Here is a 27,954-nt window from a genome sequence, read left to right as displayed (position 1 = left end):
TGAATAGCGCTCTTTGAACATGTCTTGCTTTGCCACAGCTTCGAACACAAAAGCCAGTAGATCGGATTTCCATTCATGACACCTTCCAAACACTCACATGATGAGTGATGGGGAAACAAACTGCACTATCATGGCAATTCATTTTGTGTTTAAAGATAAGATTGGTGTCTTTGTGATACGTTTTCTTTCCTTCAATCCGTTATTTTCCAGCCAAAAGTGTCTCTGTGTCCGTCCCATCTGTCTCTACATGACCAGCAGACCCACGGTTTGACTCTCGCAACATGCTCGCTGGCGTGGCCTCCACAGTCTCACTCGCTCAATCAATCTGAGCCCTGAGCCGTCTCCCTCTGCCATCAGGAACCAAAGTGTGCAGCTGACTGGTAGGTTGGTGACAGAGATATATGGCACAGTTCCCACTCTGACTGACTGGCAGTGACCGGTGCGATCAAATCAATTACACATACTGGATTTCGGTGGGCCGATGCTGACATGCGAGTACAAAAATTACTTCTCCTTACAATATATATAGGCTGATATTTACAAACACACACTGTAGTTTTAGCAATGATCTAATGAACTTGATTATTATGAAAGACTTGTGACCATTACTCGAAACCAAAGGCAGGGTATTTTTTACCGTATTAGACTTAGCACTCTCCACAGGCTCAAACACCATCTGCTCAGCTGTGATATGCTACTCAGCCAACTCACATGCTGCACAATTCTGTAAATAGTAGAGTCTGAAATCAGGATGACACTGTTTCCAAAAGTGCTCCTTTCTGCATTATTAGCCACCGTAGGGATGCACTTTTTCAGCCCCGATACCGATAGCGATACCTGGGCTTTGGGTATCGGCCCGATACGGAGTACCGATCACTGTGTGGAAGTGACTGGGATCATTCTTTTATGTGTAAGGAAACATCAGGCTTGACTTAAACATTGTTTTCTTAACTTTGTAAAACTAAATGTCACAAATAAATACAGAGATATCAATTATTATATTATTAAAATAATAAATCTTGTACCAGCAACAGGAATTAAAATTTCAGTATATAATTGATAAAGTATGTACATACTGTATAAAACTGAATTGAATAGATCGGCCCCGTTGTCACCGATACCCGATACCCGATCCAGCTATTTGAGTCAGTATCGGCCCGATATCCGATCCGGTATCGGTGCATCCCTATTTCCCGGCTTTTCATTCATCATAAAGCACCAATAATAGCATCTTTCTGCTCTGCAATTAACTGTATCTGCAAGCGCACAAGACATAATGTCTACTTCCTCAATAGTGGTAGAGTCAAGACTCATTACCATGTCTTTCATGTACTAGGCCTCAAGTTTAATGAGCAAACGCACTTTCTCACAATTCTTGCAAATTATTTCCTCAGCTTCATCATCAAATCAGAGAGGCTATGAGCCTCATTTATAATCTGACTGATAAAGCCGATTGAGGACAATATTGTGAGCGGCAGAGCTATTCATCAGTGAGATCAGACACTCAAAACATGGTTCCCTTCACCTGCTTAATTGGCTGACTGATTCAAAATTCTTGCAGCTAGACGACCCTGCAGATATCACATTACAAAAAGCAGTGAGTGGTTTTATTTTTTAAAAACCAGTGTACCTTAATGTGAAACATTGTTGTCTGCACATCATCACCATAATGTGATAGTTGCACAATCACTAAGCAGCCAGGCAATTGAAGAGTTCATGAATAATGATGCTATATCAGATTAACAGGGGTCCTGATACATTAGGGGCCACAAATCTCTCCCTCACCCTAATTGTAAACCATTCCATCTTTATGAGGGTCCATGCTCAATAATGTCACCCTCTCTCTACCTGCTGTGTAGTAATCAGACACTTCTCACAAGGCAGTTTAATTAAAACTCTGAAACACACACACACACACTGCTACTACTGCTGCATGAGACTGGTGCACACAAGAGCCGGTGTAAATTAAACTATAAATGACAGAGGGAAAAAACTAATTCTGCAGCCCTACAGTAAAGAACTCAAACTTCAGATTGTACATTATTAAATCCTAAATGCACCACTCAGTTTACTTACTGGTCCACATGAGCCAAGAAGAGTATACCCTTTTATTCATGTGATGCCATGTGTGAAAAGGCATTACACAGAGTTCACTGGAGAGCATTTTACAGGTGACAGACAGTGGTGACAGACTGGTCTTCTCTCTGCTGCTGCTGCATGAGCTTTGAAATGGAGTTGCTTAACAGTGCTTTTGGGGGGGGGCAACTGAAATCTCTCACATGAATATGTAATAATGAAACATTTCCATATTGGTTAAAACTGCTAAATCACAGTCTTTTGATACAGGATTGTCCCCCAAAAGATCTGTGTGGAATATAAGTGGCATCTTGACTTGCATGCTTTATTTCCAACACTTAACATACATTATGAATTATGTAGCCTATTTTATAGCCTGTGTATTGTTTAAACCAACTTTTTCCCTAGAAAGTGGTGACTGAACACCTTTTAAATTGAGGGCAGATGTGTTGCTGCTTTTTGTGCGCCATTTTACCTGAACCAAACCAAATTGAATAGTAAAAAAACTGGCCAAAAAACAATGCAAAAGCAAAAAAACAATGCATGCAACATATATTTCACCTCTCATTACCTCTGTTTCCAGCTGCACTAGTTCCATAGTGGGCCATGGCTCCGCGATCTGAGCAAGAGGCATTTTCCTGTCAAGTGCAGTTCACACCGAGAAGAAGAAGAAGCTCCTTACTATACTTCAGGTTCCAAAGTCCAGCAGATTTATCAGCACTTTGCTCTCAAGCTCAGCTCAAGAAAGGACGAAGATGCTGCAAAAGCACAACCAAAGAAGAGCTTTACAAACAATTGTAATCCCTGTGATGTGATGTGACTCCAATTGGCCACTTGTGCGTGTTTTGTTGAAAGTGATAATCCAGCAGGAAACCAAACAAACCCTCTTGTCCTTCCCTTTACGCGCGGTGGAGGCACTGAGGAGAGGAAGAGGAGAGGAAGAGGAGAGCCCAGCAGTGTGATCCTTTACTCTAAAGCCACCTGGAGGAATCAGTCAGTGCTATCTTTGCAATCAGATCTCCACGTCTTCCTCCCAGTGTGAGCCTGTGATTTCTCCCGGTTCCCAGCAGTGTGCGCGGTGCGATGCGCGCAGGAGAGACCTCCGTGTGGCTCTGTGTAGTACGAGCAAAGCTCCAACTCGAGCTGCTATTGGTGGATTTGCTGCAGGATTCCCAGCCCCCTTTTTCTTTTTCTTTTTCTTTGCTTGTTTCCTCCGCCCAGGTGTGACAGCGCCATCACCTGGCGGAGAGAGGAACTGCAAATACGTAATGCGTAAACGTCTTTGATGCTTGTGGTGCAGCAGCAGGTGCATCAATAGATCCTCTGCTGTTCAAAGGGAAAACCTCTCAATCAATTAATAAAATGGGGATGAATGGCAGGCAGAAAGCACTATATATGTGTGGCTGCATGATGTGTAAACTTAGAGGATGGGTTTTGCAGGGTGATGCAGAGTGTGCAACTGACTTTTCATGTTTGCTTTTCCCAATATGTTTCATGAAAATATGTTTAGTTCATGTTGCTTTTAAACACACATGACCAGTTCCTCTATGTCTAAGAACACATTGTTGCAAAGAATGACATAACACAGATTACACAATAAATGCAAATTGTAAAGAATAGACTAGAGTTTGGGTCGTGACCATTGCTGTTTGGATTGTTACATTGATGAAGCATGCTTTTCATTGACAACAGCTCTTGTGCTGGTCCTTGAAATCTTCAGTGATATAATACACCCCTCCACCCTCCAGCTTTCCACCCTCCTCCAACACTTCTCCGCTTCATTCACTGCCGAGTGGATTTTGCTCTTGGCTAGCTTCGGTTACTATTGGCAACTGCAGAGCATCAAAACCGCCTCGCAGTGGATGGATTGGATGAATTTTTTTTTTTTTTGATTCAAATTAAGATAATGATTTCATGGAAATAAAAAATGAAAAGTGAATTGGCATGATGTCGTTGTTTAAACTACTGTTTGTGCAAAATTGCATGCTGGATTGATGAAGCCTATTCATCATAGGCCAACCTGCACTCACCAGTCTGAGCTTTTGTGACCGGTTAAAACACACACACACATCTGAGCCACATCTGTGGCTTTTGCATCCAAAGCTGTTAACATGCAACACCTCGTCTCTTCACTCCAGAAAAAAAACCCTGTGTCACATTCATTCACGTCTGAAGGTTTACTGCAGTTTCAACCTGTTCGTGCATTACTTTCTGTAGATGATGTGCCAGTATTTCTGCACATATAACATGCTGCCATCATTGTTGAAGTGATGCAACTTATGGACACAACAGATGTATATTAATGCTTGTTTGTTGCCACCTTTTCCTCCACATTTCCACACGCAATAGGGAAGGAGAAGGAAGTCAATGTGTTGACGTACAGATAATTTATTTTCAGACAAATCCATACCACCAAAGCGTGGTCTGACGGTGAGATTACAGCACAGAGGGGGAGGGTTATCCATCACACACACGTTGTATGTAATATTCAAAGGGGCCTGCCCTCCCAGAGCTCACATTAACCCATTGATTTGTCTCCATGATGGATAAGCAGCTGCTATGGGAACACTCATGGCACCTCATAATGCTATATTGGCGTTTGTTGTTTAGTGCAGCCGAGCGACGGACCATTGCTTGTTTTGTTTTTTCCCCTCCTCTTCATCTCTCATCCTCTTTCCCCCTTTTCCATTATGTACAGGACAACTGCCGCTCACATTTCTCCCTGTTTATAGCTCCTCCTGTATGATATGATGAATTTCATACCTTCAGTTTGACCCTGTGGTGAGAGTGAAGGGTGTAATAAAGACAATTCATGGGAACGAATGAAAAGAAGATGATCCAGAGGGGTGAAAAGTCATCTCAAGAGGCCTGTGGAGGAAAGCTCTTTTTAATAGCGATGCTTTATAAAAACCAATACATTGGAAGATGAAGCGGCCAAAGGAAACAGCTCAGAAAGTCCATTGATACCATTTGACATGTTGTAGCTGTTAGATGTGAAGTTCATTGCTATTCTGACTGCAGGGAATCTCTTCTTTAATTCATGATGCTCCAGTGACATCACAGGTGACAGCGATGACTCAGAGGTGTCTCCCGTCCAGAGACAGAGACTCCAGGGGATACCCTACCCCCCCACCTTCGGCTAGGCAAAAAGCATCATGGGTAATATGACTCAGTCCAGCTTGGTGTGCGTGTGCAATGGAGCAAAACCCCCCAATCCCCTGAATTGTCGGTGTGTTGACGCAGGAGCGGAGTTTGCTGAGCTGTGACTGGATAGACGGCAGATCTGGTCCCCAAAGGACAGACTGCAAATTAAAGTGATGCAAAGATGACACTGCTGCTTAACCTCATTTTCAGTTGAGAGTATAAACCCCCAGAGGTGGAGGAGACAGAGAGCAATGACGAGTGTACAGAAGGAGAAACAATGAATCATACAATATGTTAGTCCCCCTCCTCTCTAAAATACACACAGCAGTAAACAGTGCTGTTAAAATGGAAATACATGCATGCTCCAGTTGTGAAGTGGCAACCGGTTCTGAGACAGCATCTCAATGTTCATCTGTTCATTTGTTACTGCTGCTTTTCTCTGATTTATTTCTCTTAGACATGTGTATATTTTTTAATATATGTTCATTTGTGCAGATTTGTTTTTTTTATTTCTGTTCTCTTAATGTAGTTCAGGCTTTGTCTGTATTTCCTTTATTTCTACTTCTGATTTTATTCCACTATTTGTTTCTGCTTTTCACGTTTTGAGGATTTCCTTACTTACTGCACTTACTAAATTTGGTGAAAGTAAGTTCATTTCCAAAAAATGCATACTGGGATCATCTTTATGCCTGAGGGGCAGGGGCCAAAAAGTTAAACCGGGTATTTTCTCTACTGGAAGGGCACCCTCGAGGGCACGTTTAAACAAGTGTTTGATCATTATTCTGTTTTACTTTCCACTTCCTACCCTCCATTATAGGGATGAGTAAACCTGAATTGCATCTAAAGTAGATTAAAATAGTGTTTATGCATCAAGCAGAAATGTTTAGTTAATCCAAGGGATTAATTTGTTGATGCAACACACACAGGAACCAGGAATTGACTCCACTTAAAGCATCCCAGCATTTAAGCACTAAATATACCCCATCTGCAGTGCAGATAAACACAACATGGAAAGACTGATGGATATCTCAGTCACAGCATACATGTAAATGTAATGTTATGTCAGTATACATAACGCTGGGTATGTCAGGTTTCCACAACATTGCTTTCAGACCTCTGATGATAATTCCTTCTCATCTGAGCTCAATGAGCTCATGTCTGCAGTGCAAGGATCATCGCCATCAGTGGGGCTGCAGCTCAGAACAAATTAATTAGCTGCTCAATGGTGGAGCAAGGCTAATTATCCAATCTCTGCTGACTGACTACGGCAGGAGAAGATGGCATTGTAATGATTCAAAATTGGCTCTGTGCCGTACAGAGATGATGAACAAATAGCGTTATTGTACTTCAAATATCAGTGGGATTATCATTTGTCACAGAAACGGCTGACGGGACAGTGTAGTCGCAGATGGACTGGGAGGGGAATATTGATTGATAAGAGAAATAAAAAGAAAGAGAGAGGGCTACACAATCCTCCATTGTTGGTTGTTAAATTTCAATCTTGTTTCCTTTTGTTGTCAACACTACGTTTTGCAGTAACAGCTCCCGATGCACAACAGACTGCTGACTACATGATCTTACGGGTACGCTGTCAAGCAAAGACAGCATGTCGAGGCTTGAATTTGTATTTCTGGTATTTGGGCTGGGCAAAAAAAAGGGGGCAGGCCAAGTACAAGGTCTTAATAGAAAACCACCTCTGAGGCCAAGTTCAGCACAACAACAAGGCTACAGTAACGCATCATTTGTGTTATTGAATTTCACTGAGAGTTGGATCAAGCCATTGTAAAATATTGGAACATTCAAAATCAATAAATACACGAGCAGAAAGAGAAAGAGAAAGAGCCGCATAAAGTTGTATCAATAATATGCCACATAAAGTGCTGCTATAAAACCACTGCAGCACACGGGACACAAGGACGCAGTAGTGCTGGGGACTTAAATCAAGAATGGGCAAAAGTTTCCCAACCCACTGGTTTTCCATTATAAGATCAGCCTTGATTTGTCAGACTAGTGGACCGATGTCATACAGCCAAGCTCAGTTATTTTCCTTTCAACAAAAGATCAATAGTTATTCGGTCAGAATTCACAATGACCCTTTCCATTTCGACTATTCAGTACACATTTTTTTCTGTTTAACTTGTAACTTTAAAATCCACGAGTGATGGTGAAATGATGTGAGTCATTTACAGTATCAAACAGCATTTTCTATCATGCTTAAAGTCAAACCATTAAGATTTTAGGAGGCTATGTCACATGAAGCATCCTTCTGCGAAGACAAATTGCAGGACTAGATGTTTGCATGCAGTCCATTTCTCTAAATATTTGAAAACTATTGGCATAAAGCAAAATATACTATGGGGACACCGTGCCATTTTGCACGGCTGACATATAAATCCAACTTTTCCAATTCATTTGTCCCTCGCTCTCGGTTCAAAGAGAAATAACAGCAGGGGGTGCCAGATAACGGAGGGCAGCTCTTTCATGACTACAGCCTTTTCATCAGGCGTTGCCCTTTCCTTGTTGGGAAACATTCAAACTGCAGATTTGTTGGGAACTGTTGTGCAACATATACTATGAGACATTAACAATAATTTCAGCATAGATTCATTCACAGAATCCATTAAGGTGCAAACACTGCTTCAAAGATGAGGAAAAGAAGCATGTTTTTTTATCAGATAAACACATTACAACAATAGTATTGTATGACTCATAGACTAGTTTAAGATTAAAGGCATAATATTGGATTTTATGGAGGTAATCATTCAACATTGTAGGAACTTTGAACCCCATAGCTTTGCAGCTTGACTTATTATGCCGTTCTTATGGAGAATAAATAGCAACGAGTTAAGCACAAAGGCTGTCTAGGGCTTTTAATCCCCCAACAAACCATAATCCTGACTGTGAATAACCACAAAACACAATATTATACATGAAGAGTTCTCTCTTTAGTTATAAACGGTATCTGTTTGTGTGTGTTATGGGTAAATTATTCATGAATAACTCCTCCCGTAGCATGCTTTTGATATAATCATTGATACTTTAAATAATTCAGCAAGCAGAAATGTTCACATGCTGTAAAAACATTGGACATTAATAAAATATTGATAAAGTTAAAGCAGTGTTTTTTAATATATTTTTTTAAATATTGGAGTCTAGAAGTCAAAGCAGTTCAGAGGATAAAATAGGAAACATTTCCGGTAAAGTCCCAGGACAGCAGCGTCACCAGGGGACTTGGAAAAGAGGATTATGTCTGCCAGTCTGGAGTTATTTATCCCTTTAAATCTTGTGACATTTCATGCCCTTTAAGGGAAAGTTGCATCAGAATTTGAGTGTACTTTTCTTGTAGAGGATCATAATTGTGTTGAATACCCTTACAATAAAGAAGTATACTTCAAGTTTATTTTATGGAGTAAACTCATGTATAGTTCAAGTATAATCCCAAGTATACTTTAAGTAATAAGTATACTAATAACAATGTATTAGTAGTATACTTGGAAGTGTACTACTTGAATACTTCTTAGGACTAAATTGGACCACTCTTTAGTTTATGAAAATATACTTTAAATGTAAGAGTAGTAAACGTTGAGTACACAACTAGTTTACATCCAAGTTGTATTTTGTACTGCAACTATATTATGAACTATACTACAAGTGAATTTATAGGTATACTGTTAGTTTGCTAGTTATATACTTGCAGCCCACTTTTTAGTTTATGAAAGTACACTTTAAAGTATACTCTCCGTAAACTACTAGATTAAAAGTTTTCTTTAAGTGAATTTATAGTACTTAAATATACTTATATTTCCTTGTAAACGTTTCAGTATAAGCCAAGTATACTTGGACTTTTCTGTATACTTGCCAAGTACACTTAGACTTTTCGGTATACTTGTCGTCATAAGCCAAGTATAAGTATACTTTTGTTAAGTGTATCTCAGATAAGTACATAAAAAGTAAAATTAAAACATACTCTCTTATTCTAAGTTTAAAGAAGTATACTAATAACTTTTTTGTAAGGGTATCTCTTATATCCTTATAAATAAGTACTAGTTGGATTATAAATCAATCAAATGCAACACATGCAGGGTTAATAAGGATCTTTCTGTTACTAAAGTAGCATTATTACAGTGTTATTGCACTAGATTATATTCTACTGTACAGGTACAGGTGTTGCTGTTATTGTGTCCACCTCTTGGCTCCACCACACACCTCAGAAAGTGCGCCTTCTCCGTGCGCATGACGCGATTGATCATAATAAACTACGTTATGAATGCGTAAAGCTGCAGCACCTTTCTGCTCCTCCAGGTAAGGAGGAGTGGAGGTGGAGGTGGAGGTGGGTGGGGGTAATAAGGAGGGAGGGGTCTTTGCTCCTGCTCTTTGCTCCTGACAGTTCCTCACTATTGGCTGACAGCAGAAGGAGTGGGACTCTCTCTCTTACCTGTACCTGTGGGAAGAAGGAGTGCCATTCGTCATCGTCCGACTCCGATCCAGGATCAACTTTTCCTTCTTCCTGCAGCCCATAGAGGTAGAAGTCAGCCAGGACGGCCTGGAAGTGAACCAGCGACTGCACCAGGACTCCCAGCATGGAGCCGATCGCGTCGTGGAACGAGGAGAGAGTCTGCGAGTGGCTCCAAGGTGAGGACGAACATGATGAGTGTTGGTTTGTTTGTTTGTTGATCGCCTCAGAGGCTACTTAGTGTAAAGTCAGAAATAGAAGCGTCACGCAAATCCTGTTGGAAGTGAAAGGTGGAGGTGGAATGAGGAAGTGGCCTGAGAGTGAGTGTGTGTGTGTGTGTGTGTGTGTGTGAGCTGAGAGAGAGAAGCCACAACAGTCAGTGTTGTTTCTCATCAGGTGGTTTTATTACAAACACTGGACATGTTGTCTTTTTGCTTCTTCTCTAGTACATGCTGTGTTCAGTGGTTTACATTGATTTAGCAATGTCATAATCAGAGAGTATACTGCCCACTCCACTGGACAGTAGACATGGATTAATGCTCTCTTATGCTGTTTTATAGGGAAAAAATATTGTTATTACTAGTACTAAGTTAGCAATTACCAGTGCTGGAAAGTAACTTAGTATATTTACTCAATTTAAGTAAAGTTAAAGGTACTTGTATTTAAGTACTTCAATTGTATACTACTTTATACTCTTACTCTACATTTCAGAGGGAAATATTTTACTTTTTATCCACTACATTTATTCAACAGCTGTTATTACTTGTTCATTTTCAGATTTTACCTGCAAGACACACAATCAGTGTATAAAATATGATGTTCCACTTGTATTTATTAATTAATTAATTTGACAGGGACTATACATGTAGGCATTGTTACACTTAATTAAAGTGCAGTCAATGCAATGTATGTAGGACTTCTAGCCGTAGCTAATTTGCAGACCTTGTCCCTGGTTAGTATAATACCACATTATACATAAAATCATATAATACAACATCGTACATTACAATCAATTTGCATATGTATGTTCCCAATCAGTGATCATTTTGGTTTAGTTTCAGCCAGTGTTCACCAGTTTCAGTGTTTCACCAAGTAGTGGACCAACTACAACAGTAAAGCACCACTTACATATTAGTACATCAATAATAATGATCCAATGATATCGTAATATACCTTCGACATGGGCCTATCTGCATAATTAGTACTTTTACATTTGATACTTTTAGTACATTCTGTTGCTACTTTTACTTAAGTAAAATGCTGCATGTATGATTTGTACTGTTGTACATGTAATAACACATTTAAGTGTGTTAAACCCATTCTTCCTCTGTCGTTCCATGCTCCCTCTGCATGTCTCTGCCTGTACACACATGTGACTTTATTACTATGTGTGGTTTCCATTTATACTCCTGCACTGCATGTGGTTAAAGCCTTACAGTAAGTGAATGTGCTTTTGTGCCCTGCTGCCAGGTCTGGACGCCCCCCTGCATCAGTACCCGATCCCGGAGTGGCATTTGTCGGGTCTGGATCTGCTCCAGCTGACGTGTCAGGACCTGGGGAGCCTGGGAGTGCATAAGATCGGACACCAGGAGCTCATACTGGAGGCTGTGGAGAAACTCTGCACTCTGGTGAGGGACGAAGAGTCACGTGTGTTCGTGTACAGTGCGTGTCCATAGCAGTGCTCTAGTATCCATGGTGTGTGTGTTTGCCGTGTGTGTTGTTGTGCAGGTAACCTGTGAGGAGGAGAGCTGGATATTTACTGAGCACTCTTGTCTTTGCTGTGGTGTCCTGTATGTTCTGATATTAGAGCACAGAGGTGTGTTATTTTCCATTATCACGCTGTTTTTAGCTCTTGTTTGCACAGCGGAACCAGCAGTTTGTTGGACAGTCTTTTGCAAATCCAGCCAGAATACACAACTGCTCTTATTGCCATAAAAGTCCTGATCACTGAAGTACACGCAGAGCCTTTAGCAACATGCTGCAAGCTTGACTTCATAGCTTCACTTTACCCTCCACTCGAATATTAAAATTCCCCTAGTTTATGATAATAAGTATATTATATTATAGTAAAATAGTTGTATTTCTAGCTAACATCAAAGGACTTGTCATGCTTCAACTGCAACCAAAGCAGATTTAAACCACAAAGCTGGCGCCAAATACTTTACATGCAAATTTTTGGGGAAAGTTTGTAGTCAGCTTGATTCTCTTTCCCTGCTGCCTAATTAATGATCCTTCCTGTCCAGTTTTGAGAGGGAATTTGAGGACACTTAAGTAGTGGTGTTAGTGTGTGTGCGTGGGTGTTGGTGTGTTTCCAGAATGGCCTTTGTTTCATTGGAAGGACTAATTAAGGAGGACGGTATCAGGCGAGCTTCCAGCTCTGGTGCTGTAACAGGCTGTGAACATTAGGCTAAAGCTCAGGCTGCTTAAACTGCTTGTTGTCGAACTGTTGAAGTAACTGTAATACTGACTGAAATAGTCATCAACACTTCAATCCAAAGTCTGAACGAATGAGAGTGTGAACAAGGCGTCCCTGCAGGAAATGCTTCACATAAGTGCACTTGTGTGAAATTGTTTATCATAAGACTTGAAGATTAGAATCAATACGCACAGATGTACAGTTTAAATCTTGAGTAGCAGTGTGTGTTTATTCCTCTCTCTGCCTCTCTTCCTCTCCTGATGCTCTGTGAAGTGCTAACACTGCGCTCATTCATAATAGCAACCATCAGATGCTCACATGGAACAGACCAATCACTTTCAAGTACACAGTTACATAATTACAATGTCGGCGAGGCCATGAAATATTCATGGGTACTTGATGATGGAGGATTGTTCCGGCCGGTTTATGTGTAACTTCAAAGCCTGACTGGTCTGAACCTCTTGACCACCGACGAGTGGGTCACGACAATAACCTGCTTCTTCTTCAGTGGTGGCGGAGAGTCACGTCTCCCACCGCTGGGCAGAAGACTGTGATGACGAGCGTAGGAGAGATGAGCTCTGCGTTGTTCTGTGTGGAACATTTATTTTATCCTTTGCTACAGTTTGATGTGGTAGCTTTGATTTGTATTTTATTAAATGTATTAAACTGACATGTAGTCTACCCTTAGTGATATGAATTAGAAGCCCCTCTCACTATAATGCAACAAAACTGCAGCCTGTTTTGGGATATTGCGCTCAATACTCAACTTTATGATGACAGGTTATGTATATTGTTATTAATGTGGTATATTTCCCTTTAACCCATTTGTTTCTGCAACTGCTTTTTACATTTTTGTTAAGACATTTTCAGAATAGGTCAAAATGTTCAGCTGAAAAGTGTTTTTGTTATTATAATATACAGTATATATCTAGCATTTGGACACATAAGACTACTGGTTTTGCAATAGACTATTATATTTTAGGGCTAAACAGTAGTCACATGTGCTTTATTTGACTATTAATACAAGTGTAATTTTTCATGTGATCTAAAAGATGTCGTACTGTTGTACCCAAAATATGTCCGTACCAAATTTCAAGACTTTTGACCAATCATAACAAATGTTGTGACATTTTCCTTATCATACTAAATTTAGTCTTTGGGCACAAATGGGTTAATATCTCTGGGTGTATTAGGCTATTGTGGGCAGTGTGGCATATTTGCTGAGTTAGCTAAAAACAGACATTACTGTATGTTTTCTCCTCAGTTTCTCAATAAATTTCACAGAAATGTTACTATATCACATTATATATTGATATTGTGATATAAAATTACACATACTGTGTTAGAGGATTTTATCAGCATCATTTAATTTCCTTCTGGGTTAACTCTAATGTTGCCAAACAGCCTGTTCACCTGTCAGCATAAGTAGTAATTGTCGAACATGCACAATTATATCTCTCAAAAAGGAATAAATTCACCTCAGAAGAGGAAACAGCACCACTTTCTCCACCAACAGTAGTCCAGAATGCTTTACATCTGGTGGTCGGCAACCTTTTTGATATGAAGTTTACATTTTCTTGTTAATCAGTGTACCATATCAACATGACGGTTAACATTAAGTTTAATTATGACACCACATCCAAATTATTATTTATTCAATCTCTAACTCATGTGTAATTTCATTCCATCCATATAAGCAACATGCATAGCAACATTTAAAAAAAATATGTTCTCCCATAATCAGGATATTGTAAATATATATGAGAGCACTATACAAGAAAGCCTCCATCCTTATGAAAACATCCACATCTGAGTTAAGATCATTAACCCGACCAACCTTCAACAAACTTGTTGTTGTTGTTCATCATCAGCAAACAAATTCTGTGAAAAAGGCAACGAGTATACGAGCCAATCAGAGGCAGAATAGGGCGGGTCTTCTAGGGAAAAAAGTTGATCAAACTATCATGAATAACAGGCCGTGCAACTGCTAATGGCTGTGAAAGAGGTAATTTGGGATGCGGATGAGAGGGCATTTCAACATTTCCAAAAAACTCTATTGCACACTTATTGCTAGTGTGCCATTGGTTAAGCTACCACATGCCAAGAGTGCCTGAAGTTTGTGTAAGGAGCATGGTTTTCACTCAGCTTTCACTCTGTAATAACAAGAAAAATGTGCTCTCTTGCTCTTAATTCAATATGCATTTCAGTCAATATCATGATTGCTTCTCCACCTGCTTGCAAAACCCCTAGTTGTGTTAAAATGGCAGAAGGTTAAGTGTGAGAGGTTACAGGAAAGAGAGGGGGGGGGGATTGATGTGCGATATAGGTCACACCTCTCAGCCAGAATCAAACCGTAGATGTTGCAATCACAGTATATGAAATGGGTCTTAAACACTCAACCCTTACATTCTGTTAAGTGTTGGAAGTAATGCATTAAACATCACAGATAATGTATGACAGTGTGGGAGTATTTGGAATAGACCTTTAACCAGTTACATGTGTGTGTGTGTGTGTGTGTGTGTGTGTGCTCTCCAGACGTACGGTATGGGTGGTGAGAACCTCCGCGGTCTGACGGAGAAGCTGCGTGCCGTTGCCCACAGCCTCCAGATGGGCATCCAGGGCCGCTGGCGCCTCAACAGCTACGACGGACGCAGCGCCACCAAGCTGCCGGTCGCCGTTCTGCAGATCGTGGTGGAGCTCATCACCTCTGCCAAAGGACTCTTCTCTTTGCTCAACAGGTTTGTAAAGAGGGAGTTATCTAACCGTTATATATGCAGCACTCTAACTTCTATTTTATTCTGCAGTTATTTTTACTCAGAAAGTGTTCTGTGCTGTGTCTCATGAAAATAGTCGTGGCTGCAGTCTTTGTTTCTGTAGGATTTATGTAAAAAGGATGGCTGTGGGTTAAAGTCATTGAGAGTTCCTTTAAAGTTTACCCCTCTCTGTTCTGCTCTTTTTCATTTTCTCTTTGTGTGACTTTCTAAAATCCTTAATTTGTCTTTGTTCCTTTTAATTACCGGTGTGAAATTAAATCATTGTACTTGCTCCCAGTCTTATTTGAAATACACTCCCTGTTTTGCCAGGTATCAATTTACCCAGCTCAGTGGATACACCACCACCAAGAACATATTCGGCTACTGCAAAGAGCTGGGAGACATTGTCCACAAGGTTGGTCCATTTCAGCAGTTAAGTGCATAAAACTGTGACTTATAATTACGTGTATACTATTATAATCTGCCCATCAAATGACTGCTTTTTCGAGCAAGAATGTTTCTCTTTTATGCGAACTGAATGGCTGGCTTAGTACACTTTTACTGAACATGTTCATGAGAACATGAGGGGTTTTATCTTAACAGGAACCACACCTAAATAATAACCTCTAGTGCTATTGTCATGCACACTAAACTCCAAAGAGGAACTACAACCTGTTGTGTGATTTTTTTCGCTCTAACCAACCCCTTAAAAAGCAGCAAGAAAAACAGAAGCACAAACAGACTCCCTGCTCCTCAAAGCTTAGCCTGAGTAATGAATTCTTTATCTTTACATTCCTGGCATATTTGGAGGCGACTGTACCTTGAAGAAGCTTAGGTTAGAAGGGTCGCGAAAGAGAGGAGGGCTGGATTTTGTTTGTGTTTTTACTCCTCAGTGGTAGTATGAAATGGGAGGAGAAGGAAAATCTTTACTGTATGAATGTAAAAAGGGTGAAAAGTGTGCACAGGTAACAGAAGGAACAGGCCTGGATATGTTGTAATGCCCAGAGGGGGGAGGGAGGGAAGCAAAGGGGAAGGCAGAGAAAGAAGGAGGAGACTGAAAGAGGGATTGCACCGACTGTTAAATGACTTCTGACTCCTCCTGGGGGAGTGCATGTTGCTGAATGGTCGGTAGAGAAGCAACAGGCAAGAGAGACTCTGAAAGGACGCTGTAGTGACATTAAAGATAAACAGCCTGACAGAAGACAAAAAGAAGAGAGAGCAACATAATGGGAGATGATTAGAGAGAGGTAAGGAGGCAGTCAGAGGAGCAGTGGGTGAAAGAGGAGGCTCAGGATTTAGAGGAGTTTATATATAGCCCTCTCTAGCCAGCTTTGGACGCCAGCCCAGCACGACAGGTACAGTTCTCACCTCTTTGATTGGATAATTCCCCACAAGGTGACGCTTCTTTTGCACTGCTTAAAATGGCTCAAGCGGCAGACTACATGTGTTCACACCACTAAGTGTGTTTTTTGCTTGTTGGTTATAAGTTTAAGTTTATGCTCTGTTTTCTTTAAGGGGTTGATATTAATGTGAGAAATCATTCAAACATGATTTGAGATCGATATTAAACATACATGGTTGGTTTGAACCAGATTTAGCGTGATAAATGCGGTCTCTGTGTTGGTGTACAGTAACATGGAAGGAAGGAAGTATGGGTTCCAGAGAGTTATTGAGCTTGTTGACTCTGATAGGATGTTTTTGTCACCATGAAGTGAATCAGATTTGGGGCCTTGCTGAATGTTGTTTTCATTCATTGTCAGCTTGGCACTTAGTGAGTGATTAGTAAGTTAAAACCCTTTCTGCTTTTGTCGTCGGCCCCCTCTCAGAGGTTGATCATCGTTCGGTAATGTCTGGCTATTGTTTGCTGAATTCCTGTTTTTGAACTTTGCCGTGTGTTTGTGTGTGCAGGTGTTTTAAAAGGTAACAAGTATTGTCCGTAAAAAAGTATCGAGAGCGCTTTTGTCCAGTGAGTTCAGGCTCATGTAAATGAGTTTTTGGCTTGTCAATCATTGAATAGAAAACAGTTGGGCTCATTTTGTGGACTTCGACTGGCTTCACCCTCCTGAATGAGCTCAAAATCAGTATTTGAATGCCTCGTTTTTTATTTTGTATTTTTTACATACATAAATATGTAATGATAATGTATAAATCCCCAAATAGAGCATGAAATAAGGAATAATCCCACAACATTATTCATTATTCATATCTAACATTAATTATTATTAGTTATTCTAAGACAGATATCACTGTTTGTTATGTGTAGAGGTGCGAGTGTGTACAGTAGGCAGCGGCACTGAAACGAGGGAGATGGAGACAGACAGACAGAAGAACATGTCAGCGTGCTACGCAAAGCTTCAAATACCTTAGAATATTTCTCACCGAAGCTTCAAAGCCCAAAAAATTGTATTCGGGACAGCCCTTAAATTACCGCACAGTAGCTGATTCCATTCACAAAATAACATTGGAAATGAATCAGGTAATTTCATATCTATAAAACCTGCATTCACAGTACCTGTTTTGGCAGCTGCTGTGTAGTTTTTCCTAAAAAAACATGGCAGGTGAGCTTAAAAGGTCAGTTTTGGACAGCTGAGAAGCCGTCACACAAAATGACAGTTCATATCATGTCAGTCATCATAGCATTATAAACCTGCAGGCTTTAGAAGAAGAACACTTGCAGCATACATCTGTAGCACATTACATAAGCTCACATGTGTCCCTATACCGTCATCATACAGACTCGCATGCTCATGGCCTCTTAAGATGTGCTCCTGGCTTGTTGAGGCCGGTGTCATGCAACGTTTTTGACGTGCGGTCAGGAGACTGCGGCTTCATCATGACGTCCTTTTCTGGGGAACTGCTTCCACAGAAGCTCAACCACATCCCTCACACCAAAGAAAGGACTCTTATTTCCTGTGTGTGTGTTCTCGCACCCTGAGGGTGATCAAGGTCAGCAGTCAGCTGGTGTTTTTGGGATCGCACAGTGGAGTTGTCAAGTCAGAGTTTGCAGATACTCACACACGCTCAGTCTGCTTTGAACCAGCTGAACGGAAAGCAAAGTCCAGGAAAGAGAGAGAGACAGGGAGGAAAAAAAAGAAGAGGGCTCTGTGAACTGTGAACTCGGATATGAGGCTAAAAATGAATTTCGAAGCATTACATTAAGGTAGGTGAGTTTCGAAAAAAAAGAAAAGGAGAATATTTGTGTTGCAAAATCTAACTTTTGAAAGTGTCTTTGACTTTTTAACCTTCACCTGAACATATCATTTTAATGTTTAACTCAAAGAACTATGAAAAAACTCTATGACAGTTTCTTTGTTTAACAGCGGACATTCTGGTTGTGTAATGCTTTTCTTAGACCGGAAAGATATCACCATAGAAAACAACATACTGCTCCGTTGTTGCTCAATAACCATTCATCAACCTCCCCCTGCTTTTGGAGGACTTGTTTAAAGCTCAGGGTGGAGGAAATAATAAGAGGCTTGAGTATAGATGGAGAGAATGTACTAAAAATGAACCGTACTCACCTATGTGAGCCGTCAGAAGTGACAATAACTTATTAATTATGGTGCTGAAAAAGAGCAAATCCAAGGACGAGAACATGGACATGGTAGTAAGATTTGGACGGCAAGATGAGGAGCAGGTGTAAAAGAGATCTATGATGTCTCCCAGTCTTTTTATAGCAAGTCTGTGACCTGGTGGCAAATAGGAAATATCCCCTGGTGTAAGTCCAAGTATGTAAAAATACACGCAGAGACAGACAGACAGAACATGACGGGGCTTGACTTGCAAGTCAAGGCTTTTGATTTATAAGAAAAAAGGAAAGGAAATCTGTTCATCTTTGTGTCAGTGTGGTTTCAGCCTTTTTGTACATGTGTGTCCGTGCATGCCTGCGTGCATTCTTGTTGTTGTCTGCTTTTGTCAGTGTTACACCCACATAATAGCTTGTCTTTGTTTCCTAGACAACTATAGAGAGAGAGAACAGCTTTCAGTCACAGAACGCTGCTGTAAAGTTAGCTCAGCGCCCGATCAAGCCACACACCAGCCTTCACAACACAACACAACACAGTACAAGAGCTCTCTTCTTATCAAGGGAAGTAGATGCATGTTACTTTACAGTGCAGCAGAAGGCAATGACATTAATGCATCTGTCTCTGTTTTCCTCAGAATTTCTATTATGATTACTTGAATCTTAGTTCAGCACATTCTGCATGGGGTTGTCCGCCATTTATTGATGGTCTGCAGTACAATTGTGGCTAATATGTAACTACCGTTGCTACAATGATGTGGAATAAAAGGTCAATCTTGGACGTCAGTCTGTGGTATGAACGTTTGTGCTGTTGTTTGGGCACAGAGCTGCTCAAAAAAGGTCTGAGTGATGAAATTAGGGCTGTCAATCAATTAAAATATTTAATCACAGATTTTTTATCTGTTCAAAATGTACCTTAAAGGGAGATTTGTCTAGTATTTAATAATCTTATCAACATGGGAGTGGGTAAATATGCTTGCTTTATGCAAATGTATGTATATATTTATTATTGGAAATTAATTAACAACACAAAACAATGACAAATATTGTCCAGAAACCCTCACAGGTACTGCATTTAGCATAAATAAATATGCTCAAATCATAACATGGCAAACTGCAGCCCAACAGGCAACAACAGCTGTCAGTGTGTCAGTGTGCTGACTTGACTATGACTTGCCCTAAACTGCATGTGATTATCATAAAGTGGGCATGTCTGTAAAGGGGAGACTGGTGGGTACCCATAGAACCCATTTTCATTCACATATCTTGAGGTCAGAGGTCAAGGGACCCATTTGAAAATGGCCATGACGGTTTTTCCTCATCAAAATTTAGCTTGGGTTTGGAGTGTTATTTAACCTCCTTCGCAACAAGCTAGTATGACATGGTTGGTACCAATTGATTCCTTAGGTTTTCTAGTTTCATATGATACCAGTATCTTCACTATAGCTAGTTATTATAGCGTTCAGTTTGATCGCACTAAATTAAATTATTGTTTTTTTCTTGATGGTGAGGAATTGGTAGTTATTGGTGGTCATTTTTGGATCACTAAAAGGCCAGAGATGCATGGGTTTGAATATTATGTGACCTTGGACGGCCTTTTTCTGCTTCAGTTGATGGAGAAATTAAAGTGGTTCATCTCTACAGTAACTGTACTGTCTGAGTTTATACATCTTGTGTTGCAAAACCTGAGGGGTTCCTTTAAAAAACAGTAGCAGTTGTTTTCAAGTGAAGTATTTTAGTTAATATCTAGGAGGGAGCGTGAACATGCTGGAGGCTGTCTGGGACTAAACATGTCCAGCCCACAGATCCTCTTCTCACATCTTTGTCTCCTTTCCTCTCCTCTTGTGTCTTTGCCTCAGCAATGAAACACTGTGACCTAAATGCAAAGGCTTCAAGTGCGTGTGCAAAGACATTGTATAAGCACTTTATAATTGATGGGAATGTGGTGACAGATAGCCTATACGATGTAATTCTTTCATACTTTTAGATGTTTTTGGGTCACTTTTGTGAAATAGCTTCAATTAAATCAGAAAGTGATTATGTTTGCATGTATTTGTGGTTGTCAGCATATGTTATGTATAGAGAGAAGTGTACCTGTCGCCCACCTCACACACAATAATGAGTCATTTCCTGTTTAAAAGAAATGCAGAACTGGTTGTGCTGTTGTGGGGAAGCCTCCAGTGGCTTGGCTCCAAATACGACAGAAATGTAGAGGTGTGGATATTACATTATTTTTTACCATATGTCTAAAAAGCAATGGTGAGATGCTGGAAAGAAAGGTGTTACTAATGAAGTGAAAGCAGAAACGGTGGCTTGTGGTAGGAGGTGTCAACCAGATTTAAAACTCAGCCACTATTACCACTAGTTCCACTACTAGATCACACTTCCAACAAGTTAGGGCCATGTCATGAGATAGCTTCCGTCCTGGGTTTAAACCATTGTTTTAGTATTTGTAACAGTTGTAACACTGAAATCTGTCAGCATACCATTGCAGTCTAACATGCTTTACAGCAGTTAAACAACATTTTTTATTTCCCTAATGTGTTAACTATTGGAAGGATTGCCATGTAATTAAAAAAATTCATGGTCCTCAAAGCCACTGACTTTAATGATCCTCTGATTTTTACATATGCAGTTAAATGTGTCAACTATCGGATGAATTGTTATAAAATTTGGTACAAACCTATTAATGTTCTCTTCAGGATGAACTGTAATAACTTTTACTAACACACTAGACAAGATGGTGACTATGCCAACATAGTCTCTATAGAAGTGGACGTCACCCGTTGGTCTGTGGACTACAGTTTTGAAGCTTTGAGTTTGGCATTTTGGCCATCGTCATCTTGGTATTTGGCCATCCCCATGTTGAGTTTTTTTGCAACCAGAAGTGACGCGAGAAGGTGGAGCTAAGTAGGCTACAACTGAACGCTGAATAAGACATTTTTAGGCGACCAAAAAGGTTATAATTAACTTTCATGAACTGAAAACACACTGTGAAAGAGTTAAAGTTGTACAACGAAAACACTGTCAACCCCAGACCGGACAACGCCGTGGTAACAACCTCTCACGAGGTAGCCACGCCCTAAAGCATACCCTGCTTTATGGTCTATTTGACTCTGAATGGGACCATATTTTACTAAATGAACATCATGCTGTATTGAAGAAGACTTGAAACTAGCGATTGAGACCATAAACTCATATTTATAATGTTTACTGAGGTAATAAATCAAGTGAGAAGTAGGATCATATTCTCATAGACTTCTCTACAATCAGACTTATTGTTGCAACCAGAGGAGTCGCCCCCTGCTGGCTATTAGAAAGAATGCAAGTTTGAGGCACTTCGCATTGCCTTCACTTTTTAGACCCCAGAGGTTGCCCCCACTGATTGCAAACACAGCCTATCTGCTAAACATCAGCATTTTAGCATAGTCACAGTGAGCATGTTAGCATGCTAACACACTAGAATAAAATGGTGACTATTTGCAAAATGATATCTGCTAAACATTAGCATCTTAGCATAGTCATATGTTAGCATTCTGATGTTAGCATCTAGCTCAAAGCATTACTGTGACTTGGTACAGCCTCACAGAGCTGTTATAGACTATTTTAAAACTATTTATTTTGAGTGCCTTAAGTTTCTTATGGTATTATGTGGCACTTAGTGGCTAAAATAAACCCTAAATCCTTTTTTCAGACTTTTTTCAGATTTACCCAGGTCTGTTTGCACTAATAATATGTTGTTGGTAACATTAGCAGCTGGCTCTGAGAAAGGTTACAGCAGCTTATCCATACTTTATACAATGATGTTCTGTTTTGAGTATCCGCCCTTTATTTAATTTTTTCTGTTTATGCTGTGAATGAAGCCATAACTAATTAACTAACTAACTAACTAACTAACTGACTTTGTTACTGTAGCATACAGCCAGCGTGCCATGACAATACTACTTTGCTCTAGTAGGGATCAAGATAAAGATCTGTCGGTGTTTATACACAACCTTTAGTGGTTTGTTGTGGTGTAAAACAATAGTACGCAGGTTATGCATCTCTCAAGTATCCACACACACACACACACACACACATACACAACACAAACACCAAGCAGACGAGTTGAACTGACCAGCAGTCATAACAGAAACCCCTCTTAGACCGTACCCCTCCCTGCAGCCTTGTGTCACAGCCTTTAATTAGTCCAGCAACCTAACTGCTGATCCCTTGTTACATTTCACAGGGATTAGTTTCCCCTTACAATCCTTTATGTAACGCATCACATCATCAGGCGTTGCAAATTAGCTTATGCAGTAATGGCATGTGGCATTAGTTCAGTTTCTGTGCTGTGCAATCATCTACCTTCTTCTCTTTTAACCTCTCATCATCCTCCTTCATTCAAAGCCTCCCCCTCATTTCTCCAGCTCCCAGGCCGAGTCATAGTAGGCTAATGGCTGTAGGAGCATTATCAACACCATCCTCCCAACCACAGATTAACGGTGCTATTGATAACAATCAGCCACTAGATGTCTCATACTCCCTCCCCCGTTCCATTGCATTCACTTCACAACAAGTCATTGCCAGGCACTAACCATCAGTCTCAGCCATTTATCCATTTTTTCGACACTAACTGACGAGCCAGAGATACCACGATGTCGTTTTACTATTGGCTCACAAGCCTTGTTAAAAGTGGGAACCAAACGTCAGATATCTTCTATCTGTGGGGATTAGTGTGAGCCCTCGGGTTAAGTGGACATGTATTGCAAATGTTATAGAATATGTGTTATGTTTCATGTCTTTTTTTTTTCAATTATACATTCATTTAATTATAAAAGCCAGTAAAATACCAGTAAAGCTCTGGAGTGATCCCTCTTTACCCTCTGGATACTTTTGGCCTTTCACTTCCTGACTCACGCTGTGAAGAGGAAATAGGAACTGAGTTTTGAGTCAGATTGTCCCATTTCCACAAAATCAATGACGGCATAATGAAAGCTGCTGTGGTGTCATTTTTATACTCTGTTTAGTTGGAACTCATGACGTGTTGTTTCACTCATCCAACAGAATACCACTGTCTACGAAAAGGAAAAGGACATCATCTCTGTAGTAAGTATTTGTATATTTTTGCCTACTGTGCTATTTATAGGTAATTTCCTCATTTTTGTTATGGATTGAATGAGATATTCTTGGTAGTGAATGGTGGTTTCCTTCATCCTCTAGTGCCGTCAGTTGGTGTCGGTGTGTGATGAGATCCTGAACTCCAGCCCCGAGGGGCTTCTTACCCACACTGCTCAGCTTGAGAGTGTCGACCTAGTGCCTGTGTCACCTGGTGATCAGCTGGTAAGGCCTGCTTGCTTTTAATAACTCTGACCTTTTGTCTTTATTAAATGTAGAACCAACGAAAAGTAGGTTTTTATGCTTATGAATAGATGCAAATCCTATATACTATATCAAATGCTAACACTTTTACTGTATTACATATTGTTACATTTAAATTAACTTTACCAAATATAAGGAATTTAACATGCTGTATGTAAACGTAACATCTCTGATACTGATTTAAAATCAGAGGTTTTCCAAATGTGGTCTGGGGGTCTCCAGTTGTCCAACCAAAGGAAAGGATTTGTTTTGTTTCACTTCAATGCACTAGAATTTGATAATGTATAAGAAGTAAAGCTAATGCAATTAGTTGAATAATCAATTAGTCGATCAACAGTGTAGAGTAGTTGGGAACTATTTTGATAATCAGTTTTACAAGCACAAATGTCCAGTATTCCATAGTCTCAGCTTCTCAACCGGAAAGACTTGTTGATTTTTATATCTGATGGTAAACTGAATATTTTAGTTAGTCGACTCATTACATTATCTTAGAGTTTGTGAAATTGTGATGAGCATTTATTTTTACTTTTTTCATTTATCCAGAAAATAATCATGAGACTAATCCACAATGAAAATTGTAATTAATCTTTACTTCACTATTATTATCTCCATATACCCAACATGTTCTCATCCCACCTCATCACATACTGGCGCTTTGTCTGACCCCTTGGTGTCACTTTCCGGTCACAGTAAACACGTGCTTAACGTTGTGAAGTAAACAAGAAACACTTACTTAGGATTAGGCAACAAAACCATGTTTAGGTTTAGGAAAAAGCAACATGGTTGGGATTAAAATCACTATGTTTGTACAGTTAAAATGAGACTTATACATGTGTGACGAACGAGCAGCTGATTGTAAAGTGAAAGTGAAACGTATAACGCTGACGACCCAAACAGCGGTTTCCTGGATGAAAGCCCTGTTGTTGGACACATCCACCTCCCTGCCCGCCCACTCTGTGTGTCTTGTCACTCTTTAGTTAATGGAAAGCCTGGTGCATTGCGTACCGGCGGTATTGAACGCAGACAGCCGTGACAAATCGTCCTGTATTTGACACCCTGGGAATGAGAATGGGCTGCATATACCTTGTGCAATTCTGATAGTGATACCATTACAGCAACAACAATTTCTCCGTTTAACCAGCCCTGTTTAACCATTTTAAACTCTTTCTGAAGAGTTCTGCCTCTGCTTTACTTCCCTGGTCACCTCTGGATGTTTTTTTTTGTTCGTCTCATCTGTGCAGCATCTTTCCGTCTCACTTTTACCATCATTTATAATTGCTTCACCCGTTTCTCGACAATCATCCCTCATAACTGTGTCTTAATTTCTCTCACAATTTTCTCTCAATTTTCATTTTCTGCCTTCATCACTGCCTGCAGTTTTCCATCATCATTTGGTTCCACTCATCACTTCTTTCATCTATCTCAAGGTTCTCCTTGTACCCGCTTCTATTCCTGCCTCTTCTCTTCTCTTAAAGCCTTCAGTCCGTACATCCAGTACAACAATCATAGCTCTCTTCTTTGTCTGTTATTTACATAATCTAGTGTGTTTTAAGTGTGCATTTGTCCAATTTCTTTCCCCTTTGTGTACTCAGCCCATTAGGTACAAATCTCATGTTAGATGATAATAGCAGTCTAATCTCCTTGTGCTCCCTCACTTGCTAGATTGGCCATCCTAATCATCTCCAGTGCGATGTCTCAAAAGCAAATCTGCACATTTTCTAGCTCCACTTCATCTCCTTTCATGCTGTAGACAAGCATACATACTGTATTGTATCCACTTTGCAGTTGGCCGTATAGAAGAGATGGGTTTTAGCTAACTTCTACAGTGGAACAGGATTAATTTTTAACAAATCTTCTAGCAACAAACCCTGACAGAGAGACATTGATCGGAGCACATCAGAGATAACGAGGTCTGTCCTCTGAATGATTGAAAGTAACGGGAACTAAAGACAGAAAGAAAGAGAAGTGAGAGGCCGGAAGATTTATGATAATTCACCGAATGTACAAAACATGACCTAAACTTGCTCCATTCATAAAGTAAATCTAAAAGTAAAAGCATGCTTTTTCCTCTTTCATTTTGAAGTTAAATTGATTCCAGTCACAAAGGAGAAGTTGCAGATACAGAGAAGATGTGCAAAATCATTTTTAAGCTTTGACACAATTCAGTTGTGGTCTGTATCACAAATGATTAGTGTGAGGACATGAGTTAACTCCCCATTTAGCATTTATAAGCATTAAATAAACAAGGTTTTGATACACTATAATGTAGTTGTATGCAGTTATAACAACATTTCTAAGTGCTTATTAATGTATTTGTCTATAAGTATAAACACCAGCATCCACTTATGGCTTATATCTCCTTACAACTACATTATAATATGTTTTAAACCATTTATTTTTTATTATTTTATAATTATATATAATATGTCGTATTTATGAGTGATGGGAGGAAATGGCTTCTGCTCTATTCAGTTCAAAGTTTAAATCCGTTCACGTTTCTGTCATCATGTGATATGTATTGATTATGTGATCTGGGATTTCCAGGGTGTGATTAGTTGATTCATTATGAGTCAAAATAATCAATCAATCAAGTCCGGCTGAGTGGTAATTACAGGTTGGACCATCAATACATCTGGAGACAGACATCAATATCTCCATCAGTGATGACAGTAACAAGATACAGCAATGTTTATATGTCCATTATGGTGACTCATTTTGACTCTGTGATGTACATAAATTGCCATCCTGTATCTAACCGTTGCTAATATATTCAAGTTCATCAGTCTGAAATGTGTCTTTCTCTTTCTCTTAGGGGATCGAGATAACGTCCACCAGCTCCTTTAACCACTACGTGACCGGAACTGCTGCTGAGGTCAGACTCTCTCTTTTCTTTCGCTGTCGACTCATCCCACACATCCACACAGGGCTAACCATCGCTTTGCTCTTGACCAATCCTCTTTAGAGCAGCGTGACTCAGACCTCCCTGCTCCTCTTGACCACCAGACCAAAATGTTAACTTCAGCTATAGTGTGCCTCTTTGCAAGAGCCCCGTGAAAAAGAGCTTGGGGTTTCGTCCAACAAGAGTCTCACAGTCTCACAATTTTTCATTTCTTTTTTCTTTTTCTTTTTTTTAATCATGCTTTTTATGGTTCCCTAGAAAAATGACTACAACAACCTAAACCATAACAAATCAAGTTATATATACATATAAAAACATAGTAACTGTAAATTCAAAAAGGAGGAAAAAAATACTAATAATTAAAAAATAGAAATAAATAAATAATAACTATAAACACAACTTTTTTTATAGTAAATTAAAAATGTTAAATACAAAATAGAGAATATTAATAATAATAATTTTTAAAAGATGAAAAAAATAATAATTAATATAATAAATTAAAAATATAATAAATGATAAATGTAAAACAAATAGATAATAATAATAATAATAATAATAATAATAATATGAATCAAATAAATTCACACACCAGGTTCCCACAATATTTCATTTCTGAACCGGTTCATGCCGGAGTGTAACCGGTGACCAGCTGTGACTCTGTTGCTCAGGTCTGACACATATTTCTGCAGAAGATAACACTTGTGACTCTCATTTCCACTTCCACTATTGTGAGGTTTGATCTGCTATTGTACTTTAAAATAAAGAAGAAGAATGATACGTTTTCGTTTTACTGGCCCTTTTTCAAAAATACATGAACACTCTTCTATGTTTGCAACAATAACATGTAGAATTAGTATACAATGATGTCTTTTTTTTTTTTACAATGAATTCTCCTTTTATTTTTCATTTGGACTCATGTATTATGGAAGCAGGAGTTCTGGACTAAGCAGAAATCCCCTTGGAAGTACTTTGTGTAACACATTATTTTTAGCTGTTGGCTTATCTTTCTGTGCCTCACTGCTCTGAAACTGATACCAATCTGAGCCCCTTGTGCTGCAAAGACTTTGCATTTATAAATATCTACTTTATAAATATCAAACTGCATGTAAACAAAGAAACATCTTGAAGACACATCATGACTTATAATACGTATGTATGTGTATTAGCTGCGAGTGTCGTGTGGCACATTTTATATTTATAATTATTCACCCATTTTACTCTTAATAAAGTTACAACTTCATCTGTATATTGGAGATGTTTCAAGCAATATACACCTTTTTGTTTTGTTTTTTTAAATCCGCTTATAAGCCACAAATCAGACTAGTTACT

At 39.5% G+C, this 27,954-nt stretch overlaps 2 protein-coding genes across 6 annotated transcripts in view; one reads left to right on the top strand and one right to left on the bottom strand.

Moving 5' to 3' along the window:
• rps6ka1 (ribosomal protein S6 kinase a, polypeptide 1) overlaps positions 1-9,802 on the bottom strand; it is a 60,080-nt gene extending 50,278 nt beyond the window's left edge. For 2 of the 4 annotated variants that reach the window (XM_074660510.1, XM_074660511.1), the window contains exon 1: positions 9,656-9,802. In XM_074660510.1, the coding sequence (XP_074516611.1) occupies positions 9,656-9,802 (147 nt within the window). Of the gene's footprint in view, positions 1-2,647; positions 3,175-9,655 lie in introns of those variants that run through there. The other 2 variants (XM_074660514.1, XM_074660512.1) reach the window with 2 other exon arrangements.
• cnksr1 (connector enhancer of kinase suppressor of Ras 1) overlaps positions 9,713-27,954 on the top strand; it is a 32,347-nt gene continuing 14,105 nt past the window's right edge. For both annotated transcript variants that reach the window (XM_074660509.1, XM_074660508.1), the window contains exons 1-7: positions 9,713-9,852; positions 11,144-11,301; positions 14,625-14,827; positions 15,173-15,257; positions 23,412-23,453; positions 23,568-23,687; positions 26,539-26,598. In XM_074660509.1, the coding sequence (XP_074516610.1) occupies positions 9,801-9,852; positions 11,144-11,301; positions 14,625-14,827; positions 15,173-15,257; positions 23,412-23,453; positions 23,568-23,687; positions 26,539-26,598 (720 nt within the window). In that variant the 5' untranslated portion in view covers positions 9,713-9,800. The remainder of the gene's footprint in view (positions 9,853-11,143; positions 11,302-14,624; positions 14,828-15,172; positions 15,258-23,411; positions 23,454-23,567; positions 23,688-26,538; positions 26,599-27,954) is intronic.

Source organism: Sebastes fasciatus, chromosome 15, assembly GCF_043250625.1.
Source record: "Sebastes fasciatus isolate fSebFas1 chromosome 15, fSebFas1.pri, whole genome shotgun sequence".
Taxonomy (NCBI): domain Eukaryota; kingdom Metazoa; phylum Chordata; class Actinopteri; order Perciformes; family Sebastidae; genus Sebastes; species Sebastes fasciatus.
Note: the sequence above shows the minus strand (reverse complement) of the source record. Positions and strands in the feature narration are given on the sequence as shown.